Source organism: Hypomesus nipponensis, chromosome 7 (assembly GCF_054491055.1).
Source record: "Hypomesus nipponensis isolate SF chromosome 7, ASM5449105v1, whole genome shotgun sequence".
Taxonomy (NCBI): domain Eukaryota; kingdom Metazoa; phylum Chordata; class Actinopteri; order Osmeriformes; family Osmeridae; genus Hypomesus; species Hypomesus nipponensis.
The window spans coordinates 11,286,108-11,307,974 of NC_140367.1; the positions used below are offsets into that span (position 1 = coordinate 11,286,108).

Genomic DNA, 21,867 nt, shown 5'->3' on the forward strand with positions numbered 1-21,867 from the left:
ACACACACCCTCTTTATAGGCCGCGTGTCCTCAATGTATAGGCGCGATATAGTCCTAAACTTGACATAATTTTGCCTGACTGACAAAATTGTGTAAACCTCAAAACTATCTCTGTAATCAAATAAACAACACAACATATAATTTCCCAAATAGTTTTGGACTCCGGCTCCGTTGAACGTTTTGGATGGTCTGTCTTTCTGTCTACATGAGAGCAAATGAGACTGAGGTTTGAAGTTGCTAAGCAAATCTGAACATTTTTGCCGTAATACAATTTCCCTAATGTAATTAGGGAGTAGTTGAGGTAAGAAGAAAATAATTTGGGCTCACACACAACTCTTTGAGCAGGCGGCGGGGGGGGATCCATACCAGTTCTTCATACAAACATAAACGCCACGTAGCCTACACACACACACACACACACACACACACACACACACACACACACACACACATACACACACACAGTGGATAAAAAGCATTCTAGTTGAATGACGCCTAGGGACGCATTTGAGTTTATACGTCATTTGGGTATGTATGGGATTCAAATATTTGAATGAAGTGATTTGAATGGAATCCAGACCAACCTTTGCAAGCGGTGCTATTTGACACAAGTATTTGAGTGTGTGTGTGTATTAAATGACTTTAACTGTCAGAAGATGGGCCAAGGAAGACAATCAAATGAAAAAGAGTTGACTAGGTTTATTGGCAACGAGCTCGGATCACACCATCAGTCCACAACAGAGTAATAGGCATGAGTGAGGCACATGTCTCTCAGAAGGACGTTATATACATGAGCTGAACAGTACAGATATAGTAACCACCAAAACGTGCCCTTGAACAGCACACATTCCACGAATGATGCACAGGGACACGGCACACAGGTGATGCGGTCATAACTAAGTTTGGAGACGATTATCTACTTTCTCGCTATCCAGAGGTTACACAAAGTGCATTCCTAGATCTATACGTGGCCTTTTAGGGGCACACGGAGCGAGCTCTTCCTTACTGAGACATGAGCTTGTGTCTACAGAAAATCTGCATATCAGTGTGTGTGTGGGTGTGTGTGCATGTGTGTCACTGATATTGTAAGATCCCAACATCTGTACGTCAGCACATTCATTTCAGGGAGTCTCCAAAAGACTCCAACGGCACATCGGAAAAAAAAACAACAAGCACCATTTGCTGCTTTTACTACAGAAAATATTTATTCGTTTTTGAAAGCAAAAATAAGACAGAGAAACCCATTCATGCATGTCATGCTGCTGTAAACAGACTCAACACAAACTTGAAATATCCACTCAGTCTCTTTGACTAGAACTCAGAAAGGCTATACGGTTCGTCTAACAGTCCAACTACTTTTAAAGCTTGGCAGTGAACTGCCAACCCACAAGCATAAATGTGAGAACAAAACAAATGCAGGCCTACCAGCCTAGCCATAGGCACTATCAAAAGACAGCGCTCCTGGAAAAGTCAATCCCATTTTTTATGAGTGAAAAACCTTGAATGCACCACAAAACAATAAATAGGGAACTGTCTCTTTGGGGTACAGAGCATGTAGACAAGGTGGCCTCAAGCGTCGCTTTCAATCAAGGAACGATCTAAAAACGTATAACATCAAAATGTCGCATGTGGCAAGCACCCTTAGGGTCGCGTCAATAGTGATGCAATCCCAAATAGGCTGTTAGTACCGCTACCGGTGCTGGGACTGGCAGAACTCAAATGATCCATGTTTCTGACTTGTCCTTTGGGTTCAAACAAACGTTGCGAACCTTGTCCAGAAAAGACACACATTCCAGATCTAAAGGCCTCAGCGGTGCGGTCATGAACCAGAGGTTTTAGAAGTGCAAGCACACCCTGGGTCAAGTTGTCAGACCATCTGTCCGAGTTACAGTGAAGAGTGGGACTCCCATCTTGACTGCTAAACTTGACAGCTAAACAAGTATTGTTCCCAGCAATAACCCATATATACTGGTGAAACGTTGTGGGTGGGGCATTTGCTTATGAACTTTCATGTATGGGATGGATGCAATTACCTAAGTGACACGCCCAGTTCTGTTCATAATGGTATCTGTTGGTTCAAAACAGAAAGGGTGGAGTGCAGCGAGCCTGTAAATCAAATGCAGCACTTCTAAAATCATCCAACTCCTAAAAAACGTTTTGGGTATGCAGTCGCCTATTTTTGTTATGTTAGCCTTGAGGTGGTACCAGATAGCACATCTCAGAGGAGAGTAGCCCACTTCAGACAGCACCCGTCCCTGTGCTATGGGTACCTTGGAAAGGCATCCAAATTCATGAAAGGTTTTTAACCAGTAGGGGCAACAGGAGGGCTACTAGAGGACATTCATTGGAATCAAGAACAGGATTCAAAAGTTGAGCCATGCGTTTAGCCATTTCACTCCAAAAATGTGATATTGACATTCCACTGGCTCTGATCTAACTGTGTTGCTAAGCAACTCTCAGAGGGCCTCATCCGTTCAAACATGTCAATTGGAGACAAAAGTTATTTTTTTACAGAAAATCTTACATATTGTACCTTTAACAGTTTACTATACCCGACTACAATTTCTTTAAGTCAATAGTTAGCTAGCAAATTGTCTAGCTGACACAGACAGGGTAGTTGATAAAATCATCCAAATTGAGTTAAGGCACATAGCTAAAACAACGTATTTACACTTCATTGGCAGACAGTTCTTAAATAATTGATAAATAATATCAGATAGTGGGTTGTAGTATAGTATAATTTAGTTTGCTTCTTGTTTTGTTTGCTTCTTGTTTTGCTTGCAACATCTGATGTCAGTCTCCGCAAACAAAAAGTCCAAAAAGTCCAAAAATAGCCCGTATACAATTTTTACAAAATAGCTTAAGCTACATTTACCAAGATTATTTTATTAAATCTGAAAATGACAAATCCCATTTGGCCTGGGTAGCACGACAGACTCTGAGGGGACTCATGGAAGAGTAGTGTGGGGCTTAAAAACGACGAGTTGTACAGGGAAATGTTGTCTTACTGGCTTTGAGCAGGGATGAATACAGCCACATTTGGCCATAATCGTCTTACTGCCTAAACAAATTCTGGTTCTTCCCTACCTCAGTGACACCACCTGCTGCCAGCAACTGAAACTGTTCCTCCAACATGGCAGCTGGGCAATTGAGAATGCACATGCAACGCCTGGATGACCAAGCAAAACCATCCGTCCATATGGGAAAGGCCCGCTGTATTTTATTGTCTCTTACGAAAATGTAATATACTGACATAGGAGATTGGACGCTTGGAAAGAACCGTTACCAAACATAATTGAATGCTCTTAAAAAATATTGTGAGGGAAACAAAATGCAAATATGGTGACATCTGGACACATTACTGTAATGGGTCATGAATACATCCTAGGTTGTGAATGGGTTTACCACTTACTCAAATATAACAGAGCATGCGGGCAACACCTTATAAGAAAGAAAGATGAAGCAATTATGAACAAATACATTTAAAAAAAGAGAGCGACCACATAAAACACAAAAAACGTACAAACTAAAAATAATTATTATATATATGTATATGTATATATATATATATATATATATATATATATATATATATATATATAGAGAGAGAGAGAGAGAGAGAGAGAGAAAGAGAGAGAGAGAGAGAGAGAGTATCAAAATGTGGTGTGGCCTACTGCGGCAATGGAATAAAACACAATTATATATAAAAAAAGAAAACTATAAGTGGATTTTGGATTTTTCTATAAATACAGAGCGCTTTCCTCTCCTGCAACTGCAGGGGGGAGGTCAGGGTAAGAGGAGGGTCTAATGGTCAAGGGTCATTGAAAAGGAGGGGGTGGGGGGGGGGGGGGCAGTGTGACCTCACGAGGTCTCGTTGACCATCCTCTCCAGCTCTATGATTTTAGTGCTGTCATTGACTCTTTGTTCCAAGGTCCTGAGGAGAGGCAAGAGAAGAGAGGAGCCGGGGGGAAGGAGGAGAAGGGAGAACACAGGAAGGGGGAGAGGAGAGGCAGGAAAGGGAGGGAAGACGAGTAGGATGAGGGAGAGCGGAGAGAGACAGAGAACATGTCAGAAGGCGAAGTAGAGCCAAATCACATTCAATCTCCTATCACAAGGTCTTCAATATGGCTAATATTCCTCAAGGTCTAGGCTGTCACCCAGGGGCGATTCTAGGATCAGACCTTTAGGGGGGCTCAGCCCCCAATGAGAATGTAACATGAATACAGTGCCTTGCAAAAGTGCTAAACCACCTTGCTAATATAATCTCAAATTTCACTGGATAACAATTCATACATTTATGTATTGAAAAATATTGAATGAATGAAAAAACTAAGGATGTAGGGATTTTTTAATGATTATTTTTAGGGGTGCTGAGATGAAACTGAGCACCCCTAAAAAGGGTCTAAAATTGCCACTGCTGTCACCAATGGGATATTGAGGAAACTGTTACCCACGACAAGCGTGTTTGAGTGTGTGTGTCCCCTGTGTGTGCTACCTCTGTAGGTCCAGAAGCAGGGCTTTCTGTGCTTGGGTGTCGTTGATGTTGTTGAAAGGGGGGCGGACCTCCGCCATGCGCGTCTCCTCCCCTTTCTGTTGCTGCTCAGAACGCCACGCTGCCATGACAACTGCGGGCCTGTCCCATTGGTCGGGATAGTCCCCGCCCAGCCCCAGGGGGTGGGGCTCATCTTCATAGGAGAGCAAGCTCCTGGACTTCACTGAGAGAGAGAGAGAGAGAGAGAGAGAGAGAGAGAGAGAGAGAGAGAGAGAGAGAGAGAGAGAGGAGGGAGGGGTGTTAAACTCTTTCATTGCATCTCCATCCTGATCTTTTTCATTCCACATTGCTGAAATGAACACTTTTTTCTGGGGGAAATTGGCACAAAAGCAATTGCAGTGGCTGCAGAACTATAATGCCACTATTAATTAAACACGGCACGATGGCCTAAGATTTTCAGTCCAGGAACAAAAAACAAAAGCGGGCAAGAAAGCTGTCGGTCGCAAAACGGCGTGTCAGTCACGCCGCAGCCGCGCTGCTCGAGGGCGAGAGGTGTGTGCGAGTGTGTGGGAGGGCGCAGAGGACGCAAGCAAAGATCAAGCATCATAACACGGCTGCATTGCTTTTTAATCAGGCAAATGATAGGCCTTCTCAATGGGATATAATTATATTCAAGTGTACACTGGAAAAAGGGTTAAAACACTCAGAGAGGAGTGTGTGCGTGTGTGGGGGTAGTGTGTCACTGTATGCCATTCATTTACATTTAGTCATTTAGCAGACGCTCTTATCCAGAGCGATTACTCAGAGCGAGTACAGGGACATTTCCCCCCGAGGCAAGTAGGGTGAAGTGCCTTGCCCAAGGAGACAATGTCATTTAGTACGGCCAAATCGAACTGGCAACCTTATGATTAATAGCCCGATTCCCTAACCGCTCAGCCATTTGACTCCTGTGTGTGTGTGTGTGTGTACCTGTTGCAGTGTAGGAGTCCTGCATGTCCATCTCTGTGGAGTGGCCTGTCTCTGTGATAGAGCATGGGCCGAGGCTGGGGTAGAAGCTGCCCAGGAACACAGCAAAGCACAGCACCACCACCTGCACACACACACACACACACACACAATGGGGATGTTAATCATGAATCTCACTCCCTCCCTCTCTCTCTCTCTCTTTCACACACACACACACACACACACGCACACACGCACACACACACACACACAAACACACGGTTAAGCCGTGATTGACTGATCCGAAGCAGATGTTGGGTGATCAATATTTGGAAATCTACTTTCACTCACATGCACACGCACGTACACACACACACACACACACGTGCGCACACACACACACAGAAACACACACACAGAGACACACACACACACACCATGAGGCAGGAGGAGGTCTGTGTGCCGGTCATTCTGCAAGAGCGGTGGACCTTCCCTGCCACAACTGTCTGGAGGGAGTGCAGCTGCTGGAGCAGGGACCTGGGGAAGGAACACCCTGGGTCAGATACACACACACACATCTATAGACACACACACACACACACAGATCAATAGACACACACACACACACTCACATATGTACACATGGAATACAGAGACTATATACGCCCGTAACATAAGACTGTATACGCCACAAACACAAAGAACGTACACACACAGTGCAGTGGATCAATCGCAAACGTTCTTTCCCCTACAAACTCGCTCCCCAATAGGATGTGTAAGCCAGACACGTTCAGTTGGCCAGTCATCCAGTCGGACGGTTTCAAGTAGCAGAGGGTGACAGGGGCCTTCGTTGTTTTGTTCACACTCGGTTTAACAAAACACACAGCAAACAGCTGCGATGAGCTCCGCGTCCGCAGCTGAGCCCAGCACACTTCACTGAGCTCCCGGTCAACAGAGAACAACTGGAGCACAGCGGAAAAGTCGGGACAAACGAGGCGAGCAGCTGCGACCGGACGCGGGAAATTCGGGGGCGGGCGCCATTCAATGACTGAAGGGCGAGGGAGCGCGGGTCTCTTACTTGTTGGTGCATTCCAGATTCTCCACTTTCCGCCGCAGCTCGCTGTTTTCGTTGGAGCATGTCTCCACCCTGTGGAGAAACGGGGGAGTTGCAGAGACTGATGAGGACCACGACCTCCCTCACCTCTTTCCAGATCTCGAGAGGATTCCAATTCGGCTTTGAACTCAATAAACAGGATCTCTATACTATTATTATCGATAGAAATCAAATGATATGGGTCATTCCCCGATTCATTCATTTGTTGCCGGACTACACGTCCAGCAACTGGGAACAAACATACTTTTTCTCCAGGGCATCCATGTACTCCTTCTTCTTTCTGCGACTCTCCTGGGCAGAGATCTGATGTCCACAGAGAACGAGGGAGAGGGAGAGAGAGAGAGAGAGAGAGAGAGAGAGAGAGAGAGGAGTTAGGTTAAATTGAAAGAGAGGGAATGATGCCAAGTCAGCTCACGGGGGCACCATCTGAATAACAACATGCTATTTTGGGTTTCCTTCGAGAACCTGGACGCATATCCACTATAAAGTGTGTGGGATTGTGTGTGTGGAGTAGGGCCTTTGTGTGTGTATTATAGGTATATGTGTGTGTGTGTGCTATATCTGTGGTGTTTGTTTGCTATATAGGTGTGTGTGTGTGTGTGACAAATGTGTGTGTGTGTGTTATTTACGTGTGTGTATGTGTGCTACATAGGTGTGTGTCCATGCTATATATGTTTGTGTGTTATATATGTGTGTGTGCTATATAGGTGTGTGTGTGTCCTATGTATGTGTGATATATATGTTTGTGTGTGCGTGCGTGTGCTATATAGGTGTGTGTGCTATATATGTGTGTTATATATATATGTGTGTGTGTGTGTGTGTGTGGTATATATGTGTGTGTTTATCCCACCTTGTTCTTGATCTTCCTGCGGATCTTCTTCAGGGCCTTCTCCTCAGCCTTGGTCAGAGGCAGCTTGGTGGGCACCGGGTAACCCTCGGCAACCAGGGTCCGACGCTCCTCCTCTGTCAGCAGGAGGGGCCCAGAACCCTGGAGCTTCTGTGGAGACACACACACACACACACTCAGTGCTCGGCGTCCCTGAAGCCCCCGCATTGGTCCTCTCCCATAAGAGGCACAGACCCCATGAAGCGTGTCTGTGTGTGTGTGTGTGTGTGTGTGTCATCTACTCACGTGGGGGGCAGTGAGCAGGGGGGAGTTGGACAGCGAGGAGGGGGCCCGCGGCGCCACCTTCAGCGCTGCCTGCCCCAGGGTGGGGCTGTGGGGGGAGGCGGGGCAGGAGGGGCTGGGGGGGGCGTGCACCGGGCTCTGGCTGCCCTCCGAGTCACTGCCGTGGGAGCTGGGAGGGGTGGGGGGCATCTGCAGAGACTCCAGCCCTGTGTGTGTGTGTGTGTGTGTGAGGGGAGGGGGGGGTTAATGACATTAGAAGACATACGTAGACATCCTGTCACTCCCATGGTCTGACTTGTGGTGCGTTTGTTTTGTTTGTGTGCCTGTAGTTGACTCTTGCCGCCAGCAGGTGGCGTCAAAGACACAGAGCGCCTGGGGATTCAGCGAGGGTCAGGGAACGGGGAAGGAAGGAGAGAGGAAGAAGTCGAGAGAAAGATACACAAGGGGCACGAAGAGGAGGGGGGGGGCAGAGAGAGAGAGAGAGAGAAAGAGAGACAGAAAAGAGAGACAGAGCAAGACAAGGAAAGAGAGAGAGAAAGAGAGATGAGAGAGAGAGAGAGAGATAGAGAGAGAGATAAGAGAGAGAAAGAGAGAGAGAGAGAGAGAGAGAGAGAGAGAGAGAGAGAGAGAGAGAGAGAGAGAGAGAGAGAGAGAGAGAGAGAGAGGGAGAGAGATACAGAAAGGAGAGACAGAAAAGAGAGACAGAGCAAGACAAGGAAAGAGGGAGAGAGAGATATACGAGAGAGATATAAGAGAGAGAGAGAGATAGAGAGAGAGAGAGAGAGATAGACGGAGAGACAGACAGACAGAATGGCTCGGAGGTGTGTGTGGGGGGGCCTCTGCTCTGACCTTTGGGTGACAGGTTGAGGAACTGGTCCACCTCATGAGGCTCCAGCTTGATCTGAGGGATGAGGCCCTCACCGCCCTCCTTCATCTGGCCCAGCCGAGAGACCGCAGAGAGGTTACACAACATACACTCACACACACGCAAGGCCTACCGACGTAATGTCACACACCGACGCAATGCGTGTGGGGTAAACGTGCCTGTATGCATGGTGTCTGTGATATGGTCTGTGTGTTAACGTGTGTGTTTTCATTTTGGTTTTCACGTATAGAAGTAGTGTCTCTCACTGTCTCCTCCTCACCTTGCTGGCCTTGCCCGGCGTGAGGGGCTGGGAGCCGGAGAGCTTGGGGGCCGGGGTGGGGGCCGGGGCCGGGGCCTTGGTGAGGGGGACCTCAGGGGCCAGGGCGAGGCAGAGGGCCGGCAGCAGGGCTGGGGGGTCACACAGCAGCCCCTCCATGGAGTCCTCGTGCTCCATGGGCCACTCAGACTCACCGTCAGACTCACCTGTGTGTGTGGGGTAGGGGGTAGGGGGTAGGGGGTAGGGGGGAGGGGGTAGGGAGGGGGGATTGCATCATGAATCCTGCGTTAATAATTCCAGTAGTGTTTTCAAGTCCCTTCTTTTTCTCTTCTCTCCCTCCATTCTTTCTCCCCTCCTCGCTGGACGTCCCGACGCCTCTCTCCTCGCGGTTCTCCCTCCCGCACCATGCTGTGCTCCCCTCCTCCCTCACACCCTTCTCTCCCTCTCATCCCTCTCACCGCTCCTTTGACACCCCCCCCCCCCCCTCCAGTCTCACCTGCGTCGCTGCCCTGCTCCCCGGGGAGGTGGGAGAGGGGCGACTGGGGCCGCGAGTCGCCGCACAGGGAGTAGCTGTGCTCGGCCTGGATGTGGGGGGGTGCCGGGGAGGACGGGGTCAGCTCCCCCTCCTCCCCTTCCATGGCCTCGCCCCCCCGGCCGGACAGGAAGGGGTCGCTCAGCAGCTGGCCCAGCAAGGCATCCTGGGACAGGTCATCCAGGAGCCCTGTGAAGTGCTGCAGGAGGGGGAGGGGGAGAGAGAGAGAGAGACGGAGAGAGAGAGAGAGAGAGAGAGAGAGAGAGAGAGAGAGAGAGAGACGGAGAGAGAGAGACAGAGAAAGACAGAGAGAGAGACGGAAAGAGAGAGAGAGAGAGAGAGAGAGACGGAGAGAGAGAGAGAGAGAGAGAGAGAGACGGAGAGAGAGAGAGAGAGAGAGAGAGAGAGAGAGAGAGAGAGACAGAGACAGAGAGAGAGACGGAAAGAGAGAGAGAGAGAGAGAGAGAGAGAGAGAGAGAGAGAGAGAAAGAGAGAGAGAGAGAGAGAGACGGAGAAGAGAGAGAGAGAGAGAGAGAGAGAGAGAGAGAGAGGGAGACGAGAAGGAGAGAGAGAGAAAAAAAAGTTTAGGGAACATTCTGTTCCACAAACCCCAAATTCCCTATCTCGTCTGGGTTACTGGTAAAGGAATCAAGATAGTGTGACACACAGACACCAAATATATCGTTCTTCAGCCATATAATTATCCTCATCTGCAGAACAGTCTGTAATTAGTCTCTTTAAAGGTTTTAACAACTATCAGCACTTTCCTTTGAGGATGATGACCGGTAACCCCAAGGCAACTGCACATACATCAGTGAGCTAGCTGTATAACAGCTGCCGTACAATGACAAACGAGCTTGACGCCCCCCCCCCAGCCAATGAGGCGCAGCTCTATCTCGTCCCTTCATCTCTTAGATCGGCCAAACAATCTGAGGAACAGCCAAGAGTGACAGACACCAACCCCCCCCTCCACCATTCACCCTTCAACCCCCCCCCTCCATCTTGTGCCCCCTAGAACATTCTTTTACGGCCGCATTCCTTCCATCCCTCCTTTCTTTCTCAAGGTGAACTGCAGTGTCTTTCGTCGGTGCATCTGCAGGACAGGTTTGGGCAGGCCAACCTACCGATATCTCTTCGTGCTCACTCTTTTTTCTTCTTTTTCTTTTTAAGGCACCGGAGACTAAAAACCCAAATCGTGAACCTGTTCCCCACCTCAGATTCCAAAGCGCTGGCCTCAATTCAAGGTTACGCAGTTCACGTTTCGATACAACACCACCATTTGAAAAAAAACGCACACGCAGACATAAACACAGACAAATATCGTACGCATGCACACGTTCAAACACGTGCGTTCCGACACAAACACTTCCCTCCCGGCACACACACGCCCAGTATGCGTTCACACTTCCGTTAGAAAGTTATTCCTCTGCTTCCCTTTCAGTTTTATTGCTTTTCAGCCGTGTGGACCAGACGAGGCTCTGCTACAGAGACAAGGAGTTCCCAAGTTATACGACCTTGAGTGAGCACCCATCCACACCACACACACACACAGTTACACAGATGGCCATTTCCATAGGTTAAAACAGCTGACTCCAGACTCACTCAAGGGCAAGGTGATTCAGACCTCCCACTATCCAGGAGAGGGGGGAGAGAAGGGTAGAGGAAGAGAGGAAAAAAGGGAGGGAGAGCAAGAGAGGAAAAAGCGATAGGGGGGGAAAGGAGAGGCAGGGGGATCAAGAAAGACACAAGGCAAGAATGTGTGCGTTGTGTGTTAGCGGGGGGTGACAGTACAGTGCAGCACAGGAAGACACACGGCACTGCTGTTCACGGCGTAGGAAGGAGAGAGTATGCCGTCTTGATGTGTGCGGCATTTCCACACACCCGCACACAGGGAGACACTGACACAAGCTATTCCACCTCAGACAAAGGCCTCATTAATTACACACACACTCACACACACACACAAAGATAAGGGTACTGTACACACTCACTGTCAGAAGCAAGAATGGGCTCGCACACACACCCGCACACACACCCGCGCACACACCCTCGCGCACACCCAACAAAAACACTGCCAGAGGGTGTTTTCTTCACCAGCATGAATTATGAAGCGAGTCATCGATCCGCCGTCAGATTAAGAGCGCCAAACGTATTACAAATTCAGCAAACTTCATTTAAGGTCAGCTTAAGTCACGCTCTATTCGTCAAGCCTGTGCGTGTCACATGATTAATAATAACAAGATGAACTCAGTTTGAGTATTCACACCTGCTCAATTCCCTGTCGCCGGGCAGAAAAGGCAGGGCCTGCGCCAATGAGAAAATGTGTTCAGAACAGTTGGAAAGAAAGACAAGGAAAATGTCTCTTCGCCAAAAAGCAGAGCTCCAGAATCTGGAGTCCTAAACCATAGGGACAAGATTCAGACCCAGGGAGCACCCGGGAGGAATCGAGATCGACAGGAAAGACGGGACGAACGCCGAACGACTTCGGAGGGAGACGTCTGTGAAGGAGGGATGAACGGAGGGGTGTGGACGGAGAGAGAAAGGCAGGGAGGGCACCGAGCCAGGCATGTGGAGTCATTTACCGACCGCTCTCGGCCTGAGAGGACGAGTGAGACTGAGAGAGAGAGAGAGAGAGAGAGAGAGACTTTGACTTTTAAAGATACCTTTATTGGGCAGTTAGAACTACCAGCCAACCAAGCCGTCTCACCACACCAAACCCTTCATATCAAGACAAAAACCCCTTCACTTACAACTTCCACACAATATTAGTTCCTCATCAAACCAAAAACCACCCCCCCCCCAAAAGAAACCCCCCCCCCCAAACAAATACAATAAATACAAACCCCCTATTCACAGCTTTAACTCTAGACCCCCCTCCCCATCCACAGCGCACAAAACACCCCTCACCCCCCACACATCGACAAACTCCTCCATTTTCCCCACCAACTTGTAATACGAAAACTCAATTCTCAACCTTGCCGTGACCAGCCCCAGCAACACTGCTCTCGCATCAACCGACCCCACTCCCAAACGCCTACTCTTCCTCGTCTTCCATATAGCGAGCTTGGCCTGCCCAAAAAGGAAAGATGTGAGGCATACTCTCCTCTTCTCTGGAACTGAGTACCTGGGTCCCCCTATAAACAACAGCCATGAAAACACCCACCCAAGCCTCCTACACCAGTCCTCCAGCACCTGAAACAGGCTCTGTAACCTGGAACACTGACTAAAGAGAGAGAGAGAGAGAAAGAGAGAGAGAGACATGAGAAGGGCGAGGACGTGTTTTTCGGACAGAGAGAGAGAGACACAGAAACATTCGCGAGGAGGACGTCAAAACTGACCGCTCGCTCCTGGAATGTACTCCCCCCCCCAGACCCCCGCTACCTCCACCTCCACTGTGGTGATGTTGTTCTTCTCCTTCCGTTCACCCACGCCCCGGGCGGGGGGGCGAACGACACACAATCCCTGGCCTGTCTGGAGGCCTCCAACCCCAACCCCGCTACCCTCGCAACACACACCCCGCTACAGCTGCAGGCCCCCAGTGTCTGCCTCCGACAGCTCTGCAACAGCAGGCAAACAACCACTAGCTAGAGTGGTTTACAGACTATAAACAGGATACACGCCTTGGGGTAGCAACACAGATTTATGGGCAAGTTTGAGCGAAGGAATTCCAAGACGGGTAAGCTTTGGGTGAGGTCTGGTTTGTGTGTGCTTATGTCGACACAAACTTATAAGGTAGTGTATCGACGGGTTTGCGCGCGCGCGTGTGTGTGTGTGTGTGGGAGTCTAAAATGTAAACAGCAACTAAGTGTGTCGCCCTGCATCTGCACAGTGTAGGAGAAGGAGGAGAGGAAAGAAGGGGAGGAGAGGAGGAGGAGAGGAAAGAAGGAGAGGAGAGAAGGAGGAGGGGAAAGAAGGAGAGGAGAGATGGAGAAGAGGAAAGAAGGAGAGGAGAGAAGGAGGAGGGGAAAGAAGGAGAGGAGAGAAGAGAAGGAGGAGGGGAAAGAAGGAGAGGAGAGATGGAGGAGAGGAAAGAAGGAGAGGAGAGAAGGAGGAGGGGAAAGAAGGAGAGGAGAGATGGAGGAGGGGAAAGAAGGAGAGGAGAGAAGGAGGAGGGGAAAGAAGGAGAGGAGAGATGGAGGAGGGGAAAGTAGGAGAGGAGAGAAGGAGGAGGGGAAAGAAGGAGAGTAGAGATGGAGGAGAGGAAAGAAGGAGAAGAGAGATGGAGAGGAGAGAAGGAGGAGAGAAAAGAAAGAGAGGAAAGGACTAAAGCCTTTAAGCTACCACACCACCAGCCCCCCCCCCCCCCCCCCCCCCCCCCCCCCCGCGATTTTACAACCCTACTTGCGGCGCACCCCGTCTCTAAGCAACCACGCCCGGAGACCCCGGCCTGTTAACGATAGCTGGTTTTGACGAAGGCTGACCGACAAACCCCCACACAACCCACCCTTCCCCCCATCCCCTTCCCCGGTTAACCAGTCGTGATGCCTAACATCCGACACGCCACTCATAGCCCCCAAGCCTCGGCCCCTCCCCCAGTATCATGGTCGACAAAAAGGGATCGTGGCTCGAGAGATGGGGCTCATGATGACGGTAATTATGATGAAAGCTGCATGCCACAAACTGCTGGGTGTGGGTGGGCAAGGGATGGTGGGAGACAGAGAGCTGGCGGGGAGAGAGAAGGGGGGCGGGAAGGAGGGGAGAGGAGGATCGGGTTAGGAGAGAGGGAAGGGGGAGAGACAGAGATTGGTCGGTTGGATGGCAGCGGGCCGAGAGCTCCGCTCGAGGTAACTGCTACTGAGACGAAGGGAGACATGCCCGCGAGAGGAAAGGAGAGGTCGAGAGAGTGGGGAGAGGAGGGGAGAGAGAGGGAAAAGAGAGAGAGACAGAAGGACAGAGAGAGTTTGTGTGAGGACAGAAGAATCAAAGGGAGAGTGAGGGTGAGAGGGTTTGTGCTAGGATAGCATATCCAACTGGCGAGCAGATCGGGGTCTTCCATCAGGTTTAGGGGAGGTGTGCTACCAGGCCAGATTAGCCTGGACTGGGCTGCCCCTGATCTCTTCCAGAGGTGCTGCAGGCTGACAGGGGAAAGAGAAGGCCTCTTTGTTTGGAACTGGCACTGGGGGGGGGGGGGGGGGGGGGGGGGAGGCGCTGGGGGAGTAACCCGACTCCCTTCCCAGCTGGGTGGAGAAGGGAGGTTTCGAAGAGGGACTGGGGATGGAGTTGAGAGGCTGGTCCCAAGCCAAGCACTGAGGCTGGGGTTGAGATTGGGACCATGGGAGGAGCTGAGAGATGGGGGCCGAGGCTGGAGGTCGAGACGAGGGGCCTGGCACAGCGCTGGGACTGGGCCTGAGGGTTTTAGCAGGAGGTGGTGGAAGGCCCAGTAACCGGGCAGAAAAGTGTCGGGGGCGAGAGAGGGAGGTCTGTAGGAATGTCATTTGTCATTTCTTAACCCCCACCCCCACCCCCCCCCACACACACTAACAAGGAAATGTGTGTGCCTCTGTGAAGTCTGTGAAGCCTCTGTTTGGTGACGCAAGCCCTTCCTCTCAAAAGCATGCGCCAGATGTGGAGCGTCAGCAAACACACATGCTACCACCACCAGACCAAGGGTCATCTCCCTTGTTTGTGGAGGTAGCAAACGCCTGTGTACCTTGCCCTGGACTCGTGTGTGTGTGTGTGTGTGTGTGTGTGTGTGTGTGTGATGACTCACTAATGGGCTGATACACACATACACACGTTTGTTTTGGATCCATTCCAGGACCTAAAGCCAGACACTATCACAGTATAGGCATTGCATCATCCTATCATGGCTAGATTACGTCCACAGTCCGACCCTTATAGACGGATGACTGACAGACACCAGAACAAAGTGTCACTTAAAAACAGATTAGCAACTCTGGAAAAGAACCATAAACGCAGTCAGTTAGCTGGCTAGCCTGGCTCATATGGATTGCCCCTTCGTCGGGAGAGGAAGGGAACAAACTCCAGGCCAAGGTCCTGGAGGACTTCCACTATCTGGGACACAGCGGGGGATCGACTGCAGAGCGTTGTCCAGGCCCAGGGCTCGGAGTCTGGCTTGGGTTTGAGGAGGGGGAGGGGGTGAGAGGGAGGGGTCTGAGGGATACACCGTGGGGTTTGGGAGGGGCTAAGTGGGGGTGGAGGGGACGGAAAAGAGCTGGGCTCACCATGCCCTCTTATTGGATCAAGGGGGTGGGGGTCGGGTTCTAACGGAGAGTATGGACAGTACTTCTAAACATCCCTACCCCCCCACCCCCCCCCCCACCCCAAACTGACCTCACTTCCTTCTTGCCCTTCTCTCCCGTTGAGCTCGGGAGAGATTGAGGCCAGACAGGAACGTGCGCGTTCCAAAGAATAGAGTGCTGCTGCGCGTGGATTCTGTCACGGAACGTTTGCGAGTGGAGGACCAGAGTTCAGAGTTCAGAACGGGAGTCATGCCATTATTACCTGTTAAAGATCTTGCCGGAACACTGTGTGGGAGAGAGAGAGAGACAGAGAGTGAAGGAGACATATCCGTGAGAAAAATATTGGGAGAAAGAGAGGGACAGAGATGGCGCAGGGCAGAACAGAAAAACAGACCGTGTGATGACTCATTTCTGAAGGAGAAAACGCCCGCCCCTGTTCCCTCCCCACCCCTTCCCCCCACCACCCTCTCACTATTTCCAGTCTCTGCTCCGTCACACTGACCTCTTCTCCCTCTTGTCCAATCCACCCCTCCAAGGATTGCTCAAACATTCACTCTCTTTCCCTCTGTCCCCCCCCTCTTCCCTACCCTCTTCCCCTTACTGTCTCTGTCGAGAGAGAGACAGAGAGAGAGACAGAGAGAGAAAGAGAGAAAGAAAGAAAGAATGAGAAAACGAAAGACCTTAGAAGGCTGCAACCTGAACTCATTTGGACTCGCTGAACGTAGCTTTGTTCCAGTGTGTGACGAGGTGCTGAACTCTTGAACACGGAGGCTTAACTTTGCCATAGTTGAACGCACTTGTAGTCAGTCACTCGGAGAGCAAAGGCCCGTCGGAACGTTGAGAGGGAGAGAGAGCGAGAAAAGGAGAGGGGGGGAGAGATGGATGTAAGAAGGGAAAGAAAAGGGGAGAGAGAGAAGGGGAGGGGAGAAAATAGGTTTTCAAGAGACTTTGGCAGGAGTCTCAACAGGAGCAGACATCCCCCCCGTCCCGTCCCTCACCCCTACTTGGGTCCCGACCCCCGCCCTCCCTCGGAGGAGAGGAGATGGAGATGTGAAGGAGAAGAAGAGACTGTAAGGAGGAAGGAGGAAGAAGGGAAGCAGGGCGAGCGCAAGAAGGGGAGAGACAGGAAGAAGAAGGAGGGGGGAAAGGTTAACTACGGGGGGGGGGGGGGTGGAAGCACGAGAGGAGGCGGCCAATGTGTGTGCGTGAATCTGTACAGGGAGAATGGGGGGAGAAGAGTGAGCATTGACACTTGGGTAAGCAGCCGGGAAACGAGCCCCAGGTGCCACTAACGACGGACAACCTTAACCGGAAGGTTCCGGAGGGTCAACGGTATGTAGGCGTGCCCATGGACTGTTCTTCAACATCTCTCTTATCGCACAATAAATGTGACGCAAGACGCCATAGTGAAAGTTGTGTTGACAGTGTCGTATGACACTGCTTTTCCTGTACAACCGTCCTCCTCTTAGAGGTGGGATTGCAGCCAATGCATTGGAGTAAACATCCTGTATTCACCAATGCATCCACAAACACAGCTCCATTTCATGGGAGGGAGAGAGTCTGATGAAAGTATAAGTATAAAGAGAGAGAAAGGTATATTTAGCTGTTCCGCAGAGCTGTTTGGCTCCTGTGGGTTTGCAGTAATGACCCGTCACACAGATTACTAGCTACCAGAAACCCCAAAACCTGAAAGCCTAGATTTAGAATGGAACCAAACACAGCCTTACTTCCAGAAAGGTCCGTTGAACGTTGCAGACTTTAATGGACATTTATGATGATGTAAGAGGAAGTTTCTCTGCTGAAATAGTTGATTTCAATTTCCTGGTTACATGCCTGATTTCCGTTATTACTGCTTCAATTCTTTCGGTTGTCAGCTCTTTTAATTCTTTCAAATGGCTAAACCCATTTATGATAAACCTACACAACCTATTTAGCGGGTCTTCCCATTCACATCAATGGTTCATACCAGTGTTATTAGGGTTGAGGTGAAAATCCCATGGATTTGAATGCAGCCTATAGCAGGACAGGATATTGAGTCATAATGGATATAACGGATGACTGAACAAGGAAGATTATTATTTCTTCCCCTAGTTTTGTATTCCTAGCACACACACACGGCAAACAACACATTCCATCCTCCCATGAATGTGTACAATCCACCGTGAATCAAACCGGTTCTTTCACCACCAAAGTAGGGTGGTTGGGGGGGTGGGTTCAGTGTCGGACTATGGAATCTTGTGACTAGAGGGCAAACATGACTACATTCTCCAGGTGTCATCGTGAGTTCTGGGAGATGAGACACTTTGCTGCTTCAAACAGCCCGGTAGGCAGGCAGCGACTCGCTTTTCGCCACTGTACACCACTGTGCACCACTGTGCACGGTGGGATCGCTTTTCTGTTCTTTCCTTTCTCTGCCCGACCTATCATTTGAATCCTGAGAAGGAACCCAACAGTGGGTCACTGTGAGCCCTACTACTGCCAGGCTATCAGAATCTTGCAGCTCTGGGACATATTGACTGACCAGGGTTAAGCTGAATGGACGGATTCAACCATGAATGAGAACATTCAGAGCACATCTTGAACGACTTCAGCAGAGCCGTGTGTGTGTGTTGCGCTACACATGTGTATACCAGATGACTGTACCTCCCAACAGACAGTCCGGCAACGCCACACAGACAGGCTTTTCATGAAGGAGGGAGGGAGGGAGAGAGAGAGACAGAGAGAGACAGAGAGAGAGAGAGAGAGAGAGAGAGAGAGAGAGATGGGCCTTTCTTGGAGCAGGCTGCCCTGCCCCAGTGGAGAACAGGCACAGCTCTGTAAACACACGCGCGTGCACACACACACACACAGAGCAGCAGTGTCAGCACTGACTAGTAGGGTGTGTGTTAGTGTCAGTGTGTTTGTGCCCCTTTAAAAGGGTAGGTAGCCTGCCTGCTGCTAATCAGCATTCCCAGTGAAAGCCTATGCATCTCACCACAGAAGACTTGCATGACTGTCGTCACAAAACCAGCATGTCAAGGTCATCCGGCTCTCACTAGCCCCCAGAAAACCGGACCAATCCAAAGTGTCTAACAGATGTATAGGCCTACTGACAAGTGTACGGTGAATTGTTGAATCAGAGTAATTAGTCTATTCATGTAGGGTCAGCAAACTATGGATAAGATTAGATACTGTAGAATCTCGGTTTGCCTTCAATGTTGCCCCCTTCATGCAGAACATAAATATGTCCCATTAAACACATTTTTACGGGTGCTGGAAAGAAGGGAGGCTGAGGCTGGAGTTGAGGCTGGAGTTGAGAATGAGGATAAGGCTTGGGGGGGGGGAGGGGATACGGCTAGGCCTGGAGATCAGGATGTGTAGGGCTGGGGGCTGAAGTTGACAGGATTGGACGCCATGTTGGTTTTTGTTCAAGGAACTAAGACTGGAGAAAGGGTATGTGTGTGTGTGGGGGTTGGGGGGAAGGGGCAGAAGAGGACGAGGCTGGGCATGGTCAGGGGTTAGAGGTTCTAGTGCGGAGGCCGTGTTGGTTTTGGGCATACAGAGGGGGCTCCTGTAGGAGTAGGGGATGAGGGATGAGGGATGAGTTGATTGATGACCCTGACATTTCCTGTCATCGGCCCAGTGCTAACTAGGAACTGCTCCACAGAGCGGCAGCGAGGACTGTCAGGACTATCATTCAAAGGACTCTGGAATCCAGAAGCAAAAGGAACTCTATCGGATTTCAAGTGAAGCCCTGGGAATGAGTATTTATATATTTTTGCCAGTAAAGTTGTTAACATTTCTTCAAGCTATCATTTTACAACCAGCCTAAGCTACCCCAGTGAACACAACACAAGAACACTAACAAAGACCCGGCAAGCAGAGCCGCTAATATACTTACAGTAGCTAATCACTGGACCAGTGTGTGTGACCTGACACAACTTGCTGAGGCTGAGCCCTTCCTTTCAGACATCTTGCCGGAGTAGTAAGTCTGTTGCCAGGCAGAGTACAACCCAGGACTAGCATAAGACAAAAGACGACACCGTACGGCTGACGAGCAGGGATGTCTAAACACGGCAGCGAGTGACCCAACTCTACTGTCTAATAAGACACTTTGGAGATATAGTTTTGTGGCATCGAGGTACTCAAAAACAGGGGAATAAGCGGGGACGTTTTTTCTCTTCAACGATCGGATACCGTGATCAGTGTACCAAATGGCAGCTATAAAGTTGTAAAGAGCCGTCCACCGTATCACTGTTTTCTGCTTTGAAGGCCTGCTGGCATCTGCTAGTGGTTATCTGTCTAGGCCAAGACGCTGATTCGAAGGAATGGTATGTATGCTAAATAGACGACACACCTTGAATATGGTGTCAATTATTGTATTGAAAAACCTGAAATACAAGGTATACAAGGTACAGTACACCCGAGTAGACAGGCGTCCACAGTTGATGGTGGAAGCAGACATTGCACCCCCCCCCCCACACACACACACACAAACACACACTTCTCCATCAATCTCAAAGGAGATGGGTTACAGCTGAAAACAGTTTGCATTGTTGTGTGGAATGTCATGTCAACAAAAGCCAAGGGGTGAAAGTGAGAGTGTGTGTGTGAGAAAGAGAGAGGTGTGTGTGTGTGGGGATGGTAGGGTGGGTTTGCTCTCAAACCCAAGGAATGGAGAGGGGGAGCACTGGAGATGGGGAACAAAGACATCACTCTGTTCTCATGCCATCTGAGAACATCAACCTTTCCTCAGTCCACACACACACACACAAGTTTGTACAGTCTGCTGCCTCACACACACTTACGACCTGAATTCCCTCACTCGCAGAGCCTCACTCTAGAAGTCGACCCAACAACAACAAAATCAACATAGATTGATGTCAATGTGTAAGCAAAACCCAGTGGACCTCTGCATGAATGTTTGAAAGTCAGTAGACATTTGTTGGGTTCTGCCCTTGGACCAGTAACCAGATGGATAACGTCTGTATATTTCAGTAGCGTCTGAGCCTCATCCTGTGAGCCAGCTGGATGACCCCTATAAAACACACAGGCGCGCACGCACACGCGCGCACACACACATACAGGCCCATAGCTCCCTCTAGAAGCTGTAATGGAACCCATACCTAACGCAGTTACATAACTTGAGAATTGCTACCCGGGTAATATGGCAAGACCAGTTGGGGAAGTTTAGCATCAAGTATTGACATCAGTTCACTCTTTTGCCTGTCACTTTGTGGGTTTAAATTGACCCAATGTGTGCATAACGTCATAAAAAGGAGTATATGCAAAACATCGTTTAACTGTCTCAGAACTATATGAAACTTAGGGTTAGGCTAACCCTAAACAGCAGTCAAAATCACTTTTTTTTTTTTTTGCTATAGGCTTTTGTCTGTATACCTGAACTCCTTCAACAATGCTTAGGAGTGCAGGTTGTCTAAATAATCGGATCATCATTAACTCCGTCCGTGTCCATCCGCTCGAGATATAAGCTCATCAAGTAGGCTAACAAATCGATTATTAACTTGTAGCAGTGTGTGGGACTTGACAATAAAATATGATAATGCAGTGTATTCCTTCACCATCATCACTTACGGTGCTAAACAACACATTGTCGCTCTCTCCGCCTTCAGACAGCTCGCTCAAATTCCGATCCCAATGTAAAAATGACTCACTACTGTCCAATATTTCCATCCTTCACGACCTTTAACGCTGTCTGACTCACGATGCGCCCTAAATGCACCAAAACCACCACTATTGGTCCTTAAATGATACTTTCTTGTAGCGGGGATGGAGAAAGACTCCTTCGTAGAGTTATCAATTGCAAAATGTTGTCAACAATTTCTTATCCGTTTATGAGAAGTTACTAAAACTTGTGCGAGCGAGACGGAGTTGCTCCTCCGTTGCAACGCCGTATTGCCACCGTCCAAAAGCTTTACTCCAAATGACAACGAATATGGTATGCAGCATACACCATACAGTGTTCCTTGTTGCGTCTTGTTTATTTCCTTGGCGTACAGTTCAAATGACTTTCCTCCTCTTTTCCTTAATGCAGTTCGCTCGCCACTACCAGCCCAGACCGACAGGAATGTTGGGGGCGTGGAAATAGGTGGAGGGACCGACAACGAATTATTTTAAGGAATAATTACAATGATAACCATGTAAATATTTAGACAGCATCTCTGTACTGCAATTGAAATATAGAGGAATCGTCACTTCCACATAAGGAAATTAGTTAAACAATTCGATAGATCTATCAACATTAGGGATGTGGGTGAATCCACAAGTTATACACGGCGGGTAGGACCGCCCTCAAACATGTAGATCGGAC

The 21,867-nt window shown here is 49.5% G+C and overlaps 1 protein-coding gene across 1 annotated transcript; it reads right to left on the reverse strand.

Annotated features, from left to right (window-relative positions):
• Positions 1-684: 684 nt before the first annotated feature.
• On the reverse strand, positions 685-21,268 carry creb3l2 (cAMP responsive element binding protein 3-like 2). The gene is made up of 12 exons (XM_084701486.1): positions 21,132-21,268; positions 9,319-9,553; positions 8,826-9,028; positions 8,530-8,614; positions 7,684-7,886; positions 7,402-7,548; positions 6,796-6,854; positions 6,516-6,584; positions 5,875-5,974; positions 5,462-5,582; positions 4,496-4,715; positions 685-3,934 (listed from the first exon to the last, which is right to left on the reverse strand). Exons 1-12 carry the CDS (start codon positions 21,228-21,230, stop codon positions 3,862-3,864), a joined length of 1,614 nt encoding a protein of 537 aa, XP_084557612.1. The 5' UTR covers positions 21,231-21,268; the 3' UTR covers positions 685-3,861.
• Positions 21,269-21,867: the final 599 nt, after the last annotated feature.

Coding starts and splice junctions, on each gene's coding strand:
- creb3l2 (XM_084701486.1), bottom strand. CDS start 21,230: ATGGAAATATTGGACAGTAGTGAGTCATTTTTACATTGGGATCGGAAT. Junction 6,855..7,401: donor GCAGGAAGATCAAGAACAAG/GTGGGATAAACA, acceptor TGTGGACATCAG/ATCTCTGCCCAGGAGAGTCG. Junction 3,935..4,495: donor CTGCTTCTGGACCTACAGAG/GTAGCACACACA, acceptor GCCTCTCCTCAG/GACCTTGGAACAAAGAGTCA.